The 18,789-nt window shown below is 45.7% G+C and overlaps 1 protein-coding gene across 1 annotated transcript in view; it reads right to left on the reverse strand.

The window, feature by feature from the left end:
* SNTG2 (syntrophin gamma 2) overlaps positions 1-1,018 on the reverse strand; it is a 152,739-nt gene extending 151,721 nt beyond the window's left edge. Inside the window, exon 1 of the mRNA XM_007469259.1 lies at positions 816-1,018. Within this exon, the coding sequence (XP_007469321.1) occupies positions 816-1,018 (203 nt within the window). The remainder of the gene's footprint in view (positions 1-815) is intronic.
* Between the last annotated feature and the right edge of the window lie 17,771 nt (positions 1,019-18,789).

Below are 18,789 nucleotides of genomic sequence, written 5' to 3' on the forward strand. Positions count from 1 at the left end.
TAAGTCAGCACATGCACGGTCTGCGTGAGGTCCTGGATTATGTCTTATAACGTGAGGACCCTGTGACAGCACTTACAGTCTGGTGTACTTGGCACCTACACAGGCTAGACAGACAGGAAGCGAAACAAACATTTTTTTAATGAAATAAAAATGAAAGGGATCAAGAAGAAGAAAAAGACAGCTCATCTTGGCGGTACTATTTCTTTAACTTCGAAAATGCCTAATTTTTATCACGTGTATTTCAGGTGAACTTTTATTGAATTGAAATGAGTTATTATATGATTCAGTTTTACCCTGTTTGTCTTCCTAATTTAGTTTCTTGAACTGAAAATGTACCTTCTAAGAAAATCCATAAAATACATCAATTCAACCTCAGATAACATAAGAAATGTGATATTATTGCCTACTTGTTTGTACAGAAGACTTATTCATTGCTACGGGGGTCATTAATGCTGCTTTGTACTTGAGGATTTACGGAAACACATCACCTCTACAAAATCCCTCATGAAATCAACAACCAGGCCCCAGCAGGCCCCAGCAGGGCTCACACAGGCTCACATCCAGACAGGCTCGTCAGCATCACCACCCGCTTCAGGCTGCACCGCACGTCCTGCTGGAAGGACCAGTGGAAACTGCAGTGGGGGCTGAGGTTTGCTCCCAGGATCCTTCAGCTCATCAAAGTGATGTCTGTACGCAAAACCCCAGCCCTCTACTTATAACAGAGAGTCAGAGCATTAAAAACTCGGATCCCAGAAGAATTAAACATTTCCATGGCATCAGGAGGGCTGCCCTCCAAACACCTTCGAGGAGGTTACTCATAGTAAAGAAGCTGCAGAGGGCGCAGGCCCGGGTTAGCCTCCAGGAGACGGTGGTTCCCAAGGGGGCCAGCAGCAAGGCTGGGGCTGGAGATGCTGCCCTCAGGACCACAGGCTCGGGGGAGTACCTCCTCATCCTGCGTGGTCCCCGCATCTGACCACAAGGTCAGCACCAGAGGGTCAGGCACCACATCTGTCCACATCACTGGCCTCATAGTAGGGGGCCCAGAGTGTCAGGGAGGTGGGCGTGCACTGCCCACTGCCTCCTGTGAGTGAGGGCGCAGCACTTATACGCCAGGCAGGCGTCACTAAAGGAGACGTAGGGACCACCGGGCTCCACTCCCCACTCAGAGCCACCAGCAGCAACACACAGAGACGAGCCCTCTCCCTCCGCAATGAAATAAAGAAATGGCACAGCTAAAGATCACAACACAGGACGCACTTTCTCAAAATACTGTGAAACTGAGCAAAAAATGAGGAAAGCTTCTGACAGCTGACCTAGAATTCCTCAGACTTGGAACGCTATGTTTCTCTGAATATAAGCACACATTCCTGAAGGGTAATCTGATGATCTGGGGCTTGTAGGCCAACGAAGTGCGGGTTAAACCCCTGTAAGGATGACCTTCAGTGCAGCGGCCGGAGAGCAAGAGGGGGCATGGGGATGCGGACAACTGGAGGGGGGATGGGGAGGGGGCAGGGAAAGGGAGAGAGGAGGGAGGGGGGGAGGAGGGTTGATCAGAGAGCCAGGGTGTGGGCGGGATTACCTTTGATGCCTCAGGGTTGATAAACCTAATGGCAGATTAGAGGACCAGGGATGTGGAGGGCCCTGCCCAGAACCCTCCTAGGGCACACGCGGCTCCTTACTCCTGGAAACTGAGTTACTTCCCATGGCGGGGGGGGGGGGGGGGGGGGGAAGCGGGGGAGGGGAAGCGGGGGAGGGGGAAGAGGTCAAAGGGTCAAAGTGACTCAGATTGTGTCCTTTTCACATACTCTACAGTGGAAAATGAGCCAAAAAAGATAACATAAAATCTCCTCTCCTTCAAAGATAAGCAATCGACTTCCAAATTACCACAGGTCAATGTTGTAAAAATCACAGTGGAAATGTACTTTGAATGGATAATGAAGTTACAACTCTTTGAAATGTGTTTCAAAGAAAATTTACATCTTTTAATGCATTATTTATTTTTAAAAAGCTGTTGAAAATCAATGATCTAATCACAGGGCAGCCAAAGGCCTGTTTCTGTAAATAAAGTTTTATTGGAATAGCCACACCCACCCGGTTACTCCTGTTCATCAGTTTTCATGCAAATATTACTACATGTTTTAAAAGCTGAATTCACTATGAAAAATCTTTCACAAAGTAAACTCTAGGCCTATATAGCTTCAGCGGTTAATTCCACATATTTCAGGAAAAAATAATGCTATTATACAAACTCTTCCAGAAAAACAAAAAAGGAACACCATTTAACTCATTTATAACCCCAAGCTAAGCTAGTTCTAAAACCTGTAAGGAGGTTATAATAAGTTAAATTTACTTACCAAACACCCTCTTGAACATAAATGTAAACATCCTAAAGAAAATGTTACCAAATTGAATCCAGAAAAATATAAGAAGGAAAATACTTTTTGAACAAGTGAATCAAGGAAGGGAATGTAGTTTCTCATCTGAAAGTAACTGTACCTCCATGTAACAGTTACCTACCTCTGCGTAATAAGACATCCAACACCTCACAGCTTCTGGGATCTGGATGCGGGTCCCCTGTGGCCGCGGTCAGCCACGGGGGCAGCAGTCAGGTGGGAGTGGGCTCCGGGTGACAGGTCGGCCACCACCCGCTTCTGTGCTGCTGGCCGGGAGCTCCCTGCCTGGGCCCCGGGGCCGCTCCAGCTGGCCATTCACAACACAGCATCCCCCAGAAAGCGTGATCCTAGACAGAAAGGACCTGCCCCCAAGATGGAGCGGGGTTTCTGTAACTGAGTGTCGCCACATCAGCCCAACACTATGGACACGCAGCCTAGCCCTGGACACAAGTGGGACAGGACCACACAGGGCAGGCGGACAGGGCTCCTGGGAGGCACCCCGTCACAGGCTCAGAACACGGAGACACTCCTGTGACCGTGAGCGAGTCTCAAAAAGCCATTTGATAAAAGTCATTCACAGTGAAGCCTTTTAATAAAAGGTATCTTCCCTGACCGTCCGGAAAACCTCTAAGAAAGACTCAGAGCATCTGTGGCCTCAGTGTTGAATCTGGAGAACTTCCTCCTGGGGACTGAGAAACAGATGCTCACCCCGCCACCTCCCCGCAGCCAGGCCCTGCAGCGCCCAGCCAGCATCTGCCTTTGTATACTTATAAGGCCTGAAGGTTGGAAAGGAAAAAACAAAGCATTTTCCACAGATGCCATTACTGAGCACAGAGATAATCTTAAAGTATGAAAATAGATAAATGATTAGTCATGGTATTAATAAATGTATCAGTTAATGGTATACCATGTCAATATTTTGAAAGTACATGTCAGCACATCAGCAACAAGTATAACAACTGAAAGATATAAGGAAATACAACTTACAGCAGCATTAAAAGTCACCAACATCCACAGGGAGATCAGCTTGGTGCTTTGTGCCACCTAGAGGGGTGGGATAGGGAGGGTGGGAGACGCAAGAGGGAGGGGATATGGGGATATATGTATACGTATAGCTGATTCACTCTGTTATACAGCAGATACTAACACAACAATGCAAAGCAATTATACTCCAATAAAGATGTTAACAAAAAAAGTCACCAACATCTAGAAATCAATTTAATAAAAGACGTACAAGGTTTTGGGGCCTCCCTGGTGGCGCAGTGGTTAGGAATCCGCCTGCCAGTGCAGAGACATGGGTTTGAGCCCTGGTCTGAGAAGATCCCACATGCCGCGGAGCAACTAAGACCGTGCGCCACAGCTACTGAGCCTGCGCTGTAGAGCCCGCGAGCCACAACTACTGAGCCCACGTGCCACAACTACTGAAGCCTGTGTGCCTAGAGCCCGTGCTCCACAACAAGAGAAGCCACCTCAGTGAGAAGCCCGCACACCGCAACGAAGAGTAGCCCCTGCTCACCGCAACTAGAGAAAGCCTGCATGCAGCAACGAGGACCCAACGCAGCCAAAAAAAAAAAAGACGTCCAAGGTCTCTGAAAATTTTTAAAATGTTATTAACAGGATATAGGGAGACCTAAATGTCATAGAATAGATCGTGCTCGTGAAGTGGATGAATTAATACCGTCAAGTTGTCACTTCTCCCCAGATTAATCTAAGAGGACAAACAATAGAAAATCATAACCTCAGCAAGTTTCTAGAAATTGATAAAGTGATTCTGAATTTTAAATGGAAATACAAGACTCAAGTGCAGTCAAGGCAATCTTGGAAAAGAAAAACAAAGCTTAAGACGTACACAGCCGGGTATCAAGAACTATTACAAGAGCAAACGGGGCATCTGCTCAAGGAAAATAGCTCAATGGGAAAGAGAGAATCCAGGATCCAGAAAGAGATACACACACACGTGATCACGGCATGGGCCGTGAACGTGGCCCTGCAGTGAGGTCTGGAAAGAATCATCTTTGCTACACACAGAAAAGTGAACCTGGAACCCTGCTTCACAGCATACAAAAAAAAAAAAAAAAAATTCTGATTGGACTTAAGATCTAAACGAAAGGCAAATAATAAAATGTTTAAAAGAAAAACAAATGAAAATATCGTCATGAACGTGGAGTGAAGTTTATTTCAATATCATGCAAAAAGTTCTACCCATAAATTAGAAATTGATAAAGTATTCTGCATTAAAATCGAGAAATTCTGTTCAATAAAATATATTATTAAGAGAGAAAAAAGGAACCCACAAAGTGAGAGATTTTGGCATCACATATGTTTGATAAAGACGCAGATGCAGAACATATAGAGAACTCCAAAATCAGGAAGAATGATACGAACTCTGTGAATCTGTAACAGAGCAGCTGGTTATAGCTCCTCCAGTAAACATCATTTTGTTTACCTTCGCTTACCATGAGACAGGAGAAAAAAGGCATAAAAATTCAATGGCGTTAACAATATTCACAGATGATATTCATATCCACAAATAAAACCAAAGACTCTGTAGACATATTAGAAATCATGAACATCTAGCAATATGGCTGGATAAAATTGCAATCTATCAATATGATTCATGTATTTATACAATAGAAGCAGGAGAAAAAAATTAAGCATATAATCTTTCTTCCCTGAATCCATTAGATACCCAGGAATATACAAAACATCTTGAAGACTTCAAAGGAGAAAATTTAATCTTTTATTGAAAGACATTAAAGAAATACTGATTAAATAGTGAAATGCCTGTAGATGGGAAAACTGTCCCCAAATCGGTCTATGCAGTCACTGTATTCCAACCAGAATCTGAATCAGTTTGGACCTTGACAAAAAGACGCTGATTAAAAGGAAACAAGGCCGGGCTTCCCTGGTGGCGCAGTGCTTGAGAGTCCGCCTGCCGATGCAGGAGACGCGGGTTCGTGCCGCGTTTCGGGAGGATCCCACACGCCGCGGAGCGGCTGGGCCCGTGAGCCATGGCCGCTGAGCCTGCGCGTCTGGAGCCTGTGCTCCGCAAATGGGAGAGGCCACAACAGTGAGAGGCCCGCATAACGCAAGAAAAAAAAAAAAAAAAAAAAAGGAAACAAGGCCAAGAAGGGTTCGAGCATCATTAGAAAAAGAAGCGGCGGGACCCTCCCCCTGTCAAATGCCAGTATCTGAAGTTTGCCACTGGGTCTAACATGGATTTCTGTTCATAATTTAGCATCTGTGAAATCAAGGTGTATATTACAATGGATGTTCTTTGTGGTACAAAAAATAACGGGGTATGTTGATGTTAATTGCATCTTATAACTGAAGGCTACGGCATCACCAAGTTATAACAATTAAAACTGTGGAAAAAATGATACAGGGTTTGAAGAAAACGACCAGAAGAACAGAGGAGAGCCCAGAGTCCCTCTGAACATGGAGACTGGATGTCGGCCGGCACCGCTCACGGTGAGGAACAAAAATACAGGATGCTGGGACAACGGATTAACTCCACAGGGAACCTGTAAGTTGGACCCTTATTTATGCCGCGTGCGTTAAATAGAAAACTTGAAATAAATATCTTCTGGATGGTTGGGACTCAGGAAGCCTTTCCTAGCAAGGCACAAAACCCAAAATTAAGTGGGGAAAAACTGTTGTATACACTACGGTTAAATGTTCTTTCATCCAAGGACCCCGCTGATGGTGACACAAACCAACCCTGGGCAGAGGGGCCGTGACCCAGGAGAGAACTCAGCCTGGAACACACAGCACAGGTGGGCAGGTTTGCGGGACCAACGCAGGAAGCTCACCCCGACTGCCTCCCAGGATTCACCTGACAACAGACGCTCACTTTTGTTGCTGAAAGCCTCTGAGTTTAAATTAACATCAGTTTCTGCTGAAAATCCACCCACTCGCTTGACTGAAAGTCGACAGAAAAAGCGAAGTGAACACGAAGCAAACTCAGAAACCAGACGCTCGTTTGCGGGCACACGCGTGCTCAGTCTCACAGGCATAGTTCTGAAGCATAAAGGTCAAAGTCAAGGGCGGCAGGATGAGGAAGGCGCAGTTAGTTATTCCACTGCCTACACTGTCACTCTTTCCAGCCTCCTCAGAAATGATGGTTTCCATCACTTCGTATGAATTGAGACATGCCATCAGGTATGATATTAATTGCAAAGAAAAGCTCTAAATTATTTTAATCTGGAACACAAAAAGGGAAATTCATGTTTTAGGAAACAACGATCCCCTATCACCGATAGATTCGTGCGACCCGTGGGTCCACCCCGACTTCGGCAACGGCCGATAGAAACTCCACGTGGAGCCCCCGCACTTCTCTGAGCTGTAGGACCAAAGAGCCCTCGGGGCTGCCCCCAGTAGCCACAGGGAAAAGGCTGGGGGTGATGGGGTTGGCAGAGCTGGGGGCCAAGCTGTTGAAGGAGAGTGGGGAGAAAAGCTGAGGCCAGAAGCTCAGGAGAGGGCGCTGGGGGGGTCCCGGCTGTGCTTCGGAAACCACTGCCCCCGGGCCCCCCCACAGAGAGCCTGGCCTCACAGGCTGAGGTGAGGGGTCTGCAAACTCCCTGGGTGACTCTACTGGGCAGGAAGGTCTGAGAACGACCCCGCTGGAAACTGAGGATGAAGAGGCAGCAAGAGGCCCCCCGAGGGGGCTGGAGGTGAAAAGCAGGATGGGGGTGGCCACCACGGGCATGGGGTCTGCACGAGGGCCCCGCGGGGAAGGTCTGGGCTGACTGCGACGCCCTCACTTCCTCCGTGACACGCCCTCCATCCACCCGATGGCTCAGACCCAGACAGACCCCCACATGGCCTGAGGGGCCACAGGGCTGAGTAGCAAGTGCCCTCCAGCGGTCTACGCGAGGTCGCGGGAGGCCTGAACACGAACCCGGTCCTTCCGTAGGAAGAGTGATGCCCAGAGACACGGCTGCACAGTGGTGGTGAGAAGCAGGGCTTGTATTTTCCCATAATCCAGGAAAAAGGTCATATGGTCATATTAAGTGTTTTAATATTCTGTTTGAAAATTTGTTTAGGGCCAAACTTTGATCAGTGATACTGACCTTGTAACTGCCACTCAGATGTCTGCTTGATTCCATCATCCCAGTGAATTTATAGCCATCAAAGGAAACAAGCAAGATCTGTCAGTAATGACCTACTTAGGATGCACTTTTTGAGGGAAAAAAGGCAGGACTCCGTGCCGTTGAATGATTTCTAATTCTGCAAAAATAGACGGCTATAATGAGCCCCAAAGATCAAAAGACTCACCAAAATGGCATAACATTTGAATAACTTGGATTTGACACACAAAAAGCATTTCAATGTTATTTTAAATAGATATGTACTTCCTTAAACTGTATTTTATTATTTATTTTTTATTTTTTTACATCTTTATTTAGAGTATAATTGCTTTACAATGGTGTGTTAGTTTCTGCTTTATAACAAAGTGAATCAGTTATACGTGAAGTCTACTTGTGAGAAAAAGCTTAGGAAAAAGAGACGTGTATACACATATAAAAGTCATAAAAGACGTTAGAACAATCACAACAAAATAAATGAATCGCTGTTTCTCATTACCAGATTCAGCTGTCAGTCCCTCAGACACTGTTCCCGAAGTCGTTCAAACAAGTCTTTGTGTATTTTAAGAGGGGATTTATCTCTGCATCCAAAAGCGGCAGTGAAGACTCTCGTTACCACGTTAGATAGAGACTGGTGCTTTCAGCAAGGGGTCTGCACACTTTACAGGAACTTACGGACTTGCAAAGAGGAGCCGACTGTCAAGGTGAACAGTCTGAGTGAAGACTTCATTCTGCAAAAAGGTACGAACATACAAATACGGGCTCATGTGGGAAGAGCAAACAGCCGGTGGAAATGGAGAAAAAGCTCAATGTGGGGCTTCCCTGGTGGTGCAGTGCTTGAGAGTCCGCCTGCCGATGCAGGAGACGCGGGTTCTTCTGGAACAAGAAAAATAGACAGTCTTTGAATCTCCAACCATTACATTCATAGAACTTTATCTAGACATTAAAATGTATATGAGACCACTTTAGAAATTAATAGAGATTTTATGAGTAAATTAAAATTTGATTTAAACAATTACTTAAGAAAAACAGGAACAACCCAATTTAAAACAAAACAAAACAAAACCAAAGGCACTAGAGTTTTCTGCAGGCACAGGAATATGGGGCAAAAAAAAAAAAAAAAAAAAAAAAAAAGCTCAATGTGTCTAAATGTTTCACGTGTGCCCTGCATTTCAGTGGAGATGTCCTTCACATTTGACTCTGAAAATAAATCAGGCACACGCTTCTCACTTTAAATAACAAAAACCTTGGTTACTGAATTTAGCAGAGTCCTCGCGGCATCAACTCGAACATTCTGTAAACTTGTTACAACGCAAACTTGAGTTGCACGTGTCAAAACCATCATACAGCCGAGACATGTAATAACCGAGTTCTTCAGAAGACAGATCCTCCCACAGCATCGTCACCAGAGCTGCCTGGATGACGTGGGTCACCCGAGTGGTGCTGTCCACAGGTGGGATGATCACTGGGGTCGGGGCCGTCGGTCTGACAGCTTGTCCCGTGAGGCCGACCCTTCGAGTGGCCATCGGATTGGGGGCACGACCCACCGTTCAACCTTTCAGATTTATGACGCCACGAACATTCTAACAGTAACTTACTACCTACCTGAGGCACAAATTTATATTTTATACTTTAACAAAACGTTGTGTTTAACAAAAAAATGAAAGCTGTTTAATCTCCGTGTTCCAAAACAAAGACTCAACACCATCTATGTGCACTTTCTGACTGCAGAGAACTGCTTTAAAAACAGATTTCCCACCGTGCAGACGCACACCCAGCGCGCCCGGGCAAGCCACCCAATTCAAAGCACCTCTTGCTGTTTAACTGGAGAACATTCCAGGAGAGAGACCGGCCCCCTCCCCCCCCGGGGGGCTCCTGAGGGGAGGACGCCCCCGGGCCGAGCGACCATCCAGGCTCCGAACTGTAAGCCGCCTTCCTCAGTCCCAGCGGACACGCAAGGTGAACCCCGCCCAACGCCCACCTGTGCAACAGGGCAGGCGGCCGAAGCAAGGGAAGCGAATCCCGTCGTCACTGGTCGTGGCTCAGACATAAAGTGACACCGTAAACCCGCCACCACAGTCTGAGCTCAGGCGGTGGCGGCAGCAGACAGACAGGGCCACCTGCTGCCCGCCGGCCCAGCGGGGCCCCAGCCTCCCCCCAGCCCGGGCTCCTCCCCCAGTTTCCTCTCTCCCTAAAGGAAACCTTGACTGTGCAGGTGCCCTGGCGGCTCGCTCTGCGGGTCTATTTCCACCTCCGCGGCGATGAGATGCGCTTCGCCAAGCCCAGACTCTGGCGGCAGGTGGGACCCGAGGGTGGGAAGCGCAGGCCAGGAGCGAGGAGGGTGTGTGGTCCTCGCACGACGGGGAAACGGCTCCCCACGCACGCACCCTGCGCTGATCTAAACACGCCAGAGCTGCCCCACGTTCCAGACACACGGCGCGACACGCGCGCCCGGACGCGGCCCTGTCCCCTCAGGGCTAAGCCAGGGCCACCGCCCCTCGCTTCCCGCTCAGGGGGCCTGGTTTGACCCTGGGTCCTAGAAGGGTGAGCTGCCTGATCAAATTGGGTCATTGTGCAGGTAAGTCCCTCCCAGACACTCAGGGGTCCTTCTCGTGGGCCAGTGGGGACCTGGGCCACGTGGCGGAAACCGGGGTTACAGGCTGAAGGACGCCGTCGGCCAGGACCCACCTGCTCTGACTCAGCAGCCTTTAGCTGACGCTTCTCCACTGAACTGGCTGTTTGCCCTGCAAAAACTCGGTCTGTTCATTTGTCAAATCAGAAGCGAACCGAGGAAGGGAATCTAACGCGCGTTTTTCTTACTTGAAGGAGAGGAACAACATTTCCCCAGTTAACATCATTACAACTCCTGACTTGAAGTGCTGATAGTGTGAGCTAATATAATGTCATGAAAAACAGCTTTCTTTCTTTTGGAGACACTGTCTTAGTTATGAACCTTTGCCACATTGAGAAGCAAGCACTTGTCACTAAATTTCTACACAGTTTCTTTAATTTCTTTGGGAAAATTTACATGAGAAAACGCAGCTGATTTTCAAGACTGATATTATCGCACCTCTCAGGACACTGAATTAGAGAACTTCAAAGTTAGACACTTTTCCCCCTTAACTTTCAATAAACCGTTTAAATAGTTCACCGCGCCCACGCGGTACTAGCCAGACATACGTAATTTCACTAGTTTACCTTAAAAATAAAATTCAATATCCCAGGGCACCGATGTAACACCTGTAGTCCTGGGCTTTTCCTTCAGGTAATACCATGCTTCTTACTAGAGAACTCACTCTTTCTTAACAAAAGTTATGGACATAAATCGGACGTAGGATATGAAATGAACATACTAGCTTTTATTCTCCGAATACATGTAATTCAAGTACAAAGTACAAATGTAGAATCAATGCCCAGATTATTTCATTGTGCCAACAGCTAATTATACAAACACGGGGGCAGGGCTGGATATCCCCAAACTCCCCATGTTCTAGAAATGATTGCCCAAACCATTCACAACATCCTGAAAGCTTGTTTTGTGTGATGTAAATAAAACTCCTATGAGACAGTATACAACAAAAAATCATATGGTCTAAATTCAAAGGAATTTACTAATTATGTATGACTATGTGTCAGCAAATCCTCATAATTTTGAATTCCAAAAATGGGTTTTGCCTGATTCATTATCATTTAGCATTAAAAACAGTGGTTCAGTAGAATTCAAGAGAGAGCAAATTTTGAACATTTTTTTAAGTAGAGACCAATTACTACCTAATGCAAATTGAAGTTTTAATGGCAAGTTTCGGAACCACTCCACTGTACTTTATCGCTTATAATATTATGATATAAATTAAATCATTGCTCAATTAATCGTCCAGAGATAATACTGTAATGAAATTTCTTAATTCCTTAATGGTACACTAAACATAATCACCAACTCTAAAATGTGTGCTTCGACTTGGTAGCACAGAGCAGACTTTTCATACCTGAGAATATATCTGGCAGAGGACACAGGCTGACGGCAAAAGCCACCCTGGGAAGTTCTTACCGAGATTCCCTGGAAGATGACGGATTTCCACCACCTCTGTGGTCCGTGCTCCACAGCGGCCTTACAAGAAGCAGGAATTCCCTGCTGTCTGAGGCAACGGAAGTGAATTAGCCATCAGAATCCTCAGATGATACCTTCCATAATGACATTTATCATCAGAGCCATGTTTGGTCAACATTTAATTAAATGATAGTATCACAGCAACGCTACCATAGATATGGGAAAACCCCTTTCCACAATGAAGTCAGAGAATTAATCTCAGATTCCCACTGGAAACCTGTAGCTTTTAAAATTTAAATTGATAGACGTCTTTCAAAAACTTTAGAGGTTAGCAAGGAGGGCAGGTAAAATTACCCACAGCCCATGTATCTGCAGCGTAACTAGGAGACAGATAATACTGTAAACGTACATTTGCACGGGAAGGTGAAAATACACACATTCAGCCAGAAGCACAAACCCTGTGCCCACAACTGAAAAGCCGTGTATCAAAGCTCTGACTCATAAACACATAAACATGTGACCACAGTCCCATTGGTGAACCCCTGAAGGAAATAAATCGTTCAGCTAAGTGCAAAGCCTACTACCCCAGGGAAAGAAACTCGAATCCCCTAACAAACTACACATTTATCATTTGACCCTGCAACACCTCCTTTAGGATTCTAACTTCAAGATGCCGTCACCTACAGAAAACAACATATGCACGGAGATACTGACTGCGACACTGTTTGCATTTGCAAAAGCCTGGGAAGAATACAAGTGTCTATTAATAGGGGACTGGATGAATACATATACTGTACCGACACGCAATGACTACTGTGCAGCCCAGCATAAATGAGGGGACACCAGCATATCAGCATGGAGTCAAGTTCGAGACACGCTAAGGCACAGGGTCGTGTCGACAGAGTACGATGACCTTGCGTCTGAAGAAAAGGAACATATAAGAAAAGGAAGAAAATACGTATTTACTTTTCTCAAAAGTAAGTATCATAAACATAAATTTACCCAGAAAATAACCAGAATGATTACCAACGGGTGCAGGAAGTGTCAGGATTGAGAGAGTAGGGACTGAAGTGAGAATTCCCTGAGTTTTCTCTTTTTATAGCTTTAATGTTTCACAGTGTAAATTTTTACAAATTCAAAAATTAAATTAAGTGAAAAGAAAAATATTAAAACTCAAATTTTAGAAATAATTTAAATATGAAAGCCAATTACATAATAAACTACAGAGAAATAATAAGTATCTCAAAAAAATTTGAACACTATACTGACCTCTATGTTCATAACTGATTACATTCCAAAGATCAAAGGTGAGCAATAGATAAATATTTGAGCAGTAACTTTAGAGCTCATAATTTGATATAATTTTGAAACTATTTAACGTACTTAAGGGGTTAATAAGTAAGTAAGGATGAAAAGGTTATTAGGATTCAAGAACTTCATTGAAGAAATACAAAATAGAAAAGAAAAAAACCTAGTCTAGGCAAGAAACCTGTCATGTGAAATTTGAGTAAACACCATTAATATCATGTCATGAAAATTAAAAAATTATTTTCTCTTACTCTGTCCAGGGAATGGTCTTGGAAGCTTTTGGTTTCTAAAAACTCAACTGAAAATGAAAAAAAGAGCAACTCCAAGTCCTTAGGAAATAGGAGATCCATGAAGAGGTTACAAGGGTGAGCCTGAGATAATCTTTTATCGTCAGAACGACAAGCATTACCTGCCCGAAGGTTAAAGGAAACCAGCCTGCGGACCCTCCACTGACCATCTCACAGAGACATACCTGACTGTGATTCACGGAACAAACGTGCAACCTGGACCCACGACGGTTCTCAGAGGCTAAAGAGAAGGAGGTGGAGAGGCAGACACGGGAGGTGGTGCGCACCACCACAGGAGGGATCAGGTCACATCTCCCCTCCTTCCCGTGAAAACTGTGACTCAGGAGACAGAAACAAGCACCGACCCTGACATTTCACGAGGGACAGTGGCGCCTCTCCAGTCAACAGAAAGCTCTTCTTTAGAGGAGAGAGGCCGTTGATAAATGGAACAGAAAACCACCATTTGGCCATATTCAATGGATTAGCTCATCAGAAGGATCATCAATAAATGCTAAATCCATTAGTCGAAAAATCGCTGGTGAACAGTATGCTTTCATGGTGCCACCACATAGTATTTGCCAAAAAAAAAAAAAAGAAAGAAAAAAAGTTGTATTGTTAAAACCAGAGTAATCAGAGTCCCGCCGTGAACCAAGTCAGGAATTCAGATCAGGGATAACAGAGCTGCCAGCGAGGTGGGCAGGCTGACACGACTGTGGCTGAGATTCACAACATATGCGAATGACTTTTCAACAGTTCGGCAAAAACAAAGCAAAACACACGCACGCGGATGAAGGAAGTATATACGAACACGGGTGTGGAATCTGGGCGATGGGTTTACGGGCATTTACTGGGATTATTTTTTCAACTTTTCTGTTTCAGCAAATATTCATCGACACAAATTTGGAGAAGAATCGCAGGAGTCGGCACATGGACTTAGCACAATCAGACCCGTCTGGACGGTGCTGGTGAGGAACGGTGTGTGAGCAGCCCCCGTGGAAGAGCGAGTCACCCCGGGGCCCTGCGGAGACGCCCTCCAGAGCCGCACTGCTGTCTGACCTGTCCGGCGTGTTCTCGGTGGCCGTCTGGCCCATGCTGGTGCCAGGTGTGGGGTCCGAAGAGCCAGGCCCGCCACCGGCTCTGCGGTTGCAGCCTGTGCCGTGGAGACTGGCCCAGGACCCCAGCCTGGCTCAGGCCGAAAGCCTGGGCATCCCCCCACACCATCCCCGCTCCGCCAACCAGCAGGTCCTAAGAGGCACCTGACACCCCTTGCTCCCAACCTCCACTCCTCGCACATCCACGGCCACTTCCCTAAATCCCAGGAGATCCTTCAGAAGCAGCGACGCTTGCGACGGGGCCAGGAGACCGTCTCCGCGGGACCACCAGGAACGCCCCTCCTGGCTCCCTGTCTCCGGCGCGCTCAGCAGAACTGAAGAGCCTCTTCAGAATTCAGCCAGCTCTAACGGGATTGTAACAGCTTCTGTGAGTTAGTCGTCTTCAGACCCTGATAGCCCAGCAGTCCTGCACGGGAGTCAACCGAGGCTCCACCCTGCACTCAGCTTCACATCTGTTCCAAACAATTCACTGACCCACAAGTAGCTACTTATTTCTTATGTGTGGATGCCGTATACACGCCAGGAAACACATCGGGGTACGGAGAGGAGGGTGAGGGTGCAGGGGGCTCGGGGGTGGGGCTGGGGGCACCTCCCGCCCGGACGCAGACGTGCCTCTTCATCGCAGCACTTAACTCACAACCGGCCGTTCCCAGAACACCCGCCACATGATCTAAACTGGAAGGTTATGCGTGTATCTTATCTCTGATGCTCGTAACAATCCTACCAGACAATATTCAGTTGCCAGGGATCACAGCTTCCCTGTGATGGGGAACAAAACCCAGGAGGACAAAGCCACTGACTTCTGTTAATCATTTCAGGTACGTGTGAGCTCAGAGGCAAACTTTAAAACTATGATGTGTGTCTATTTATCCAACACTAGATTTACGACATCTTCACTGATACCATAAACACGGATGTACACACATATGTGTGTTTTTCTGTTAAAAGGCATGTGTGATGGCGTCTGCTGTCTCCCTGGAGCTGGTCTCTACGACAACCAGGTCCAGGGCTGAGGGGCCGGCCCGCGTCTCCTGGGACACAGCCTGCTTCCAGCCCGCGTGTCCTGTGCGCCTCGGGCCAGCCGCCCCCTCGTCCATGTTCTAACAGCGCATCACCTCTTACCTCAGCCACAACGACGCCAGCAAAAGCCCTGGCCTTTCAGCCAGGAAAGTTCGCTTCACCACCGGTCACGACGGCGGCGAACAGGGACCACCCTCACGGGGCTCAGAGCATCCAATTTAAAACTGAAAGAATGAAGAGAGGGTGGGAGGAGAGACCCTCACTCCCTACCATAAACCTGAGATTAGGCAAACTTAAATGAAGATAAACTCGTGTGTGGGGGGGGGGGGCAGCCGAGTCTTCTATGGTGACAGGTGTGGCTCAGGCACACACATTCCCAGGGCCAGGCGTGACGGCCACAGAGCTGACTGCCCGGCAACAGTAGTCTCTCTGTAAAAGCAGATTTTCCTAGGTGCTTTATTTTTTTCTAAACAGTGTGTCTTTTCCTTCTTAAGGATGGTAATTTGAAAGACAATTATGTGTGTGCAATTTTGTGTTGTCATAAATGCTGTTCTTTCCTGCCACACTGACATTTAATAACTTGAAACAGCACTTTCTGTCACATGCACTATTATATCACCTAGAGTCTATCAAAAAACATTGAACTGAAAATTATGTTGAGTGGGAAACTTTAAAAAATCAAGTTTAAGAACAATTTTAAATATATGTAATTCATAAGCTTGTATGTTTTTTATGTAGAAGAAAAAATAATTACTATCCAAATCTTCTCCAAATCAGATGTCCTCTCTTATCATTGTATTTTTTTTTCCACAATCAAAACTGTAACTAAAACATTAAATGAGGATTTACGTCATCTCTGGTCAGCTCCGTGAAGCTGACAAATAACAAATAAAATCTGTTCAATCATGTAGACACCCAGGCATTTAGTCTGTAATTCTGGTACTTGATTCAGTATAGCTTGTGTTTTTGAACTGAAAATATTCACAGTTCTAGAGCTACATATTGGTATGTGATGATTTTTATATGGGGGCTGTCTGAACATCCTTCTTTGTGCATCTCAAAAAAAGTGATAAAACTATTACAGAAATGACTATAGTTTTTGTGAAGCACTGAAAATAATCAAGAATGGCTATAAATGCTCAATACTAATCTACCAATGTGAAAAACAATAAAGAGATAAGATTATTAGAATCCACTTAGAGATTGTGAAGGTTATAAACATACTAAAGTAACTTTACTTACAGAAACACAGATCAACATGTTATCTTGACCTAGATTTGACTCAGGGCACAGTGCAAATGGATTTTAAAGAAAAAAAAATGCTGCAAGGAAACTTCTCCAATAAAATTAAGAATCCTCCTTGGAAATCACTGTAAGATAAACTTAACATCCATTTTTATTAGCTGCCATTTGTCCTGAATGTAATAAACAGTCCTGAGGTCCACTCTGCCGTGGACGGGCCGCACACCAGGCTCACCAATAAACAGTGCAGATCCAGTTACGCTCAAGTAAAACACAAAGTACCCACAACCTAAAAACAAAGTCCAATAACACTCACAACCAAATTTCATACCTACCACCTACTAGTATATCAGGAAAGTTAGTAAGTGTTATGCCTATTTTTAAAAACTCACATTGTCGGCTATAACTAGTAAAACTTAAAAAAAAATAACTCTTGTATTATAGGATCAATGTCATTCTAACTAGGTTTTAATCCTTAGACTGCAAATCTCATGTAATTATTTTAGAAAAGGAATTTTGTGTTTTTTTTTTTATATATACAGCAGGTTCTTATTAGTTATCCATTTTATATGTATTAGTGTATATACGTCAATCCCAATCTCCCAGTTCATCCCACCACCACCCCATCCCCACTTTCCCCCCTTGGTGTCCATACGTTTGCTCTCTACATCTGCGTCTCTAAGAAAAGGTGTTATTTTTAAGCAGAGATTTCAAGCATATTAGGAAATAATTCACCTTTATTTTTAAAGGGCAACTGAAGACAGGAGTTTGGTGTTTATAAGACACACACCCCCAGGAGATTTCAGAGCCACAATAATCACAGCACATCAGCCTTTAAGTGTTTAACCAGAGAGACCAAGTGACAGATACAATAAAACCGTATCAACAGACCTGAAACACCACATGACTGGTCCATGCAGAGAGAAACTGGTCAGGAATCCATTCATGAGTGTGATGCAAGCTTTTTATCTCGCAAACTTGGTTTACTGAGAAAATTTCCTCTGTTACATGGCAAGAGCATGGATCATTCTGAGTTTGTTACAAAAGCCTAAGGACTTCAGTAGTTAAAACTAAAATTTAAGTCCTATGAACAACCACCTCCCTGCTACAGAGACTAAGGATGTAATTTCTGTCACGTGACAGTAATGTCAAGCATTATTATTAAATATAAAGGTATCATTTTCTAAAAGTTAAAATTAATATATGTTGTATCTTTCAGGGGGTTTTGCATGAGTATTACTATGCAGCAGAGTTTCATTTCTAACAACATCTGCTTTGCAATAACTCACTTCCTAGGCAAAACCATTTAGGTCACGGCAGGTATTAAAATGAAGTGTTGAGTTTGCACTGGGAATTTAGAAGCGTGCAGTACAGCATACACTGAGGGGTAAATCAAAGCAAGAAGCATAACAATTCACACTTGCTTATTTGAGAAATAAAAAGGCGATGTACAAAGAAAAACGGTGTTTCAACAAAGTTACGTTAAGTGTGCATCTCGAGCAATAAAGTTTTCAAACTGAACTAAGAGGCACCATTACAGAGATGTGTACAAGCCCATCACAAGGGGGCGGGGGCGACCACTGACGGCTCAGGGCACGGCCCCGTCACAAGCGGGAAACCCCTGGGAGTGTCATCTCCCTCACTCTCACCTGCCAAAACACCCAAACTAAGGCACAAGAAAGGAAGGCTGTCCACACGTGGACAGAGATGCTGAATCTCTTTATACTTCCTTAAAACAGAAACAGAGGTGGCAGTACCATCCCAGGAAAATCTGCTGGCCTCACGTCAGCTGTGCAGCCTTAGGGGACCACATGGGTCTCACGCCCTCATGGCTGAGGACGCCCAAGCCCTCATCCCGGCACCTCGCACCTCAGCGGCTGCCCGGGACCACCTGCTCTGTAAACCTCTTCCTCCAGCCTCACCTCCTCTGACACCATCTGCGTTCTTAAGTGTCGACCTCCAGAAAGTGGCCTGTTACTAGGACAGAACCTACTATTTCTATGCAGTCAGCATGTGCCGAGCGCTCAGAGCATGACGGGCCCCAAGGTGAGTGAGAAAGGGCACAGCTTCCCCATGGGCTCGACTCCAGCGACCAGAGTGACCTCACAGACACATGCCTTTGACTCCCGGCCTCTGCTGTGGGATCTGGGAGGAAAAGACTGGGTCAGGAAGCCCTGGACGGGCTTATCTGAGGAAGCAGCAGGGGCGGGTACCTGGGAGCAGAGAAGGAGATGAATGAGAATTTGGGGCAGAGCAGCGGCCCTGGGACAGCAGAGATCTGCTGAGATTGAA

Source organism: Lipotes vexillifer, unplaced genomic scaffold (assembly GCF_000442215.2).
Source record: "Lipotes vexillifer unplaced genomic scaffold, Lipotes_vexillifer_v1.1 scaffold356, whole genome shotgun sequence".
Lineage (NCBI taxonomy): Eukaryota > Metazoa > Chordata > Mammalia > Artiodactyla > Lipotidae > Lipotes > Lipotes vexillifer.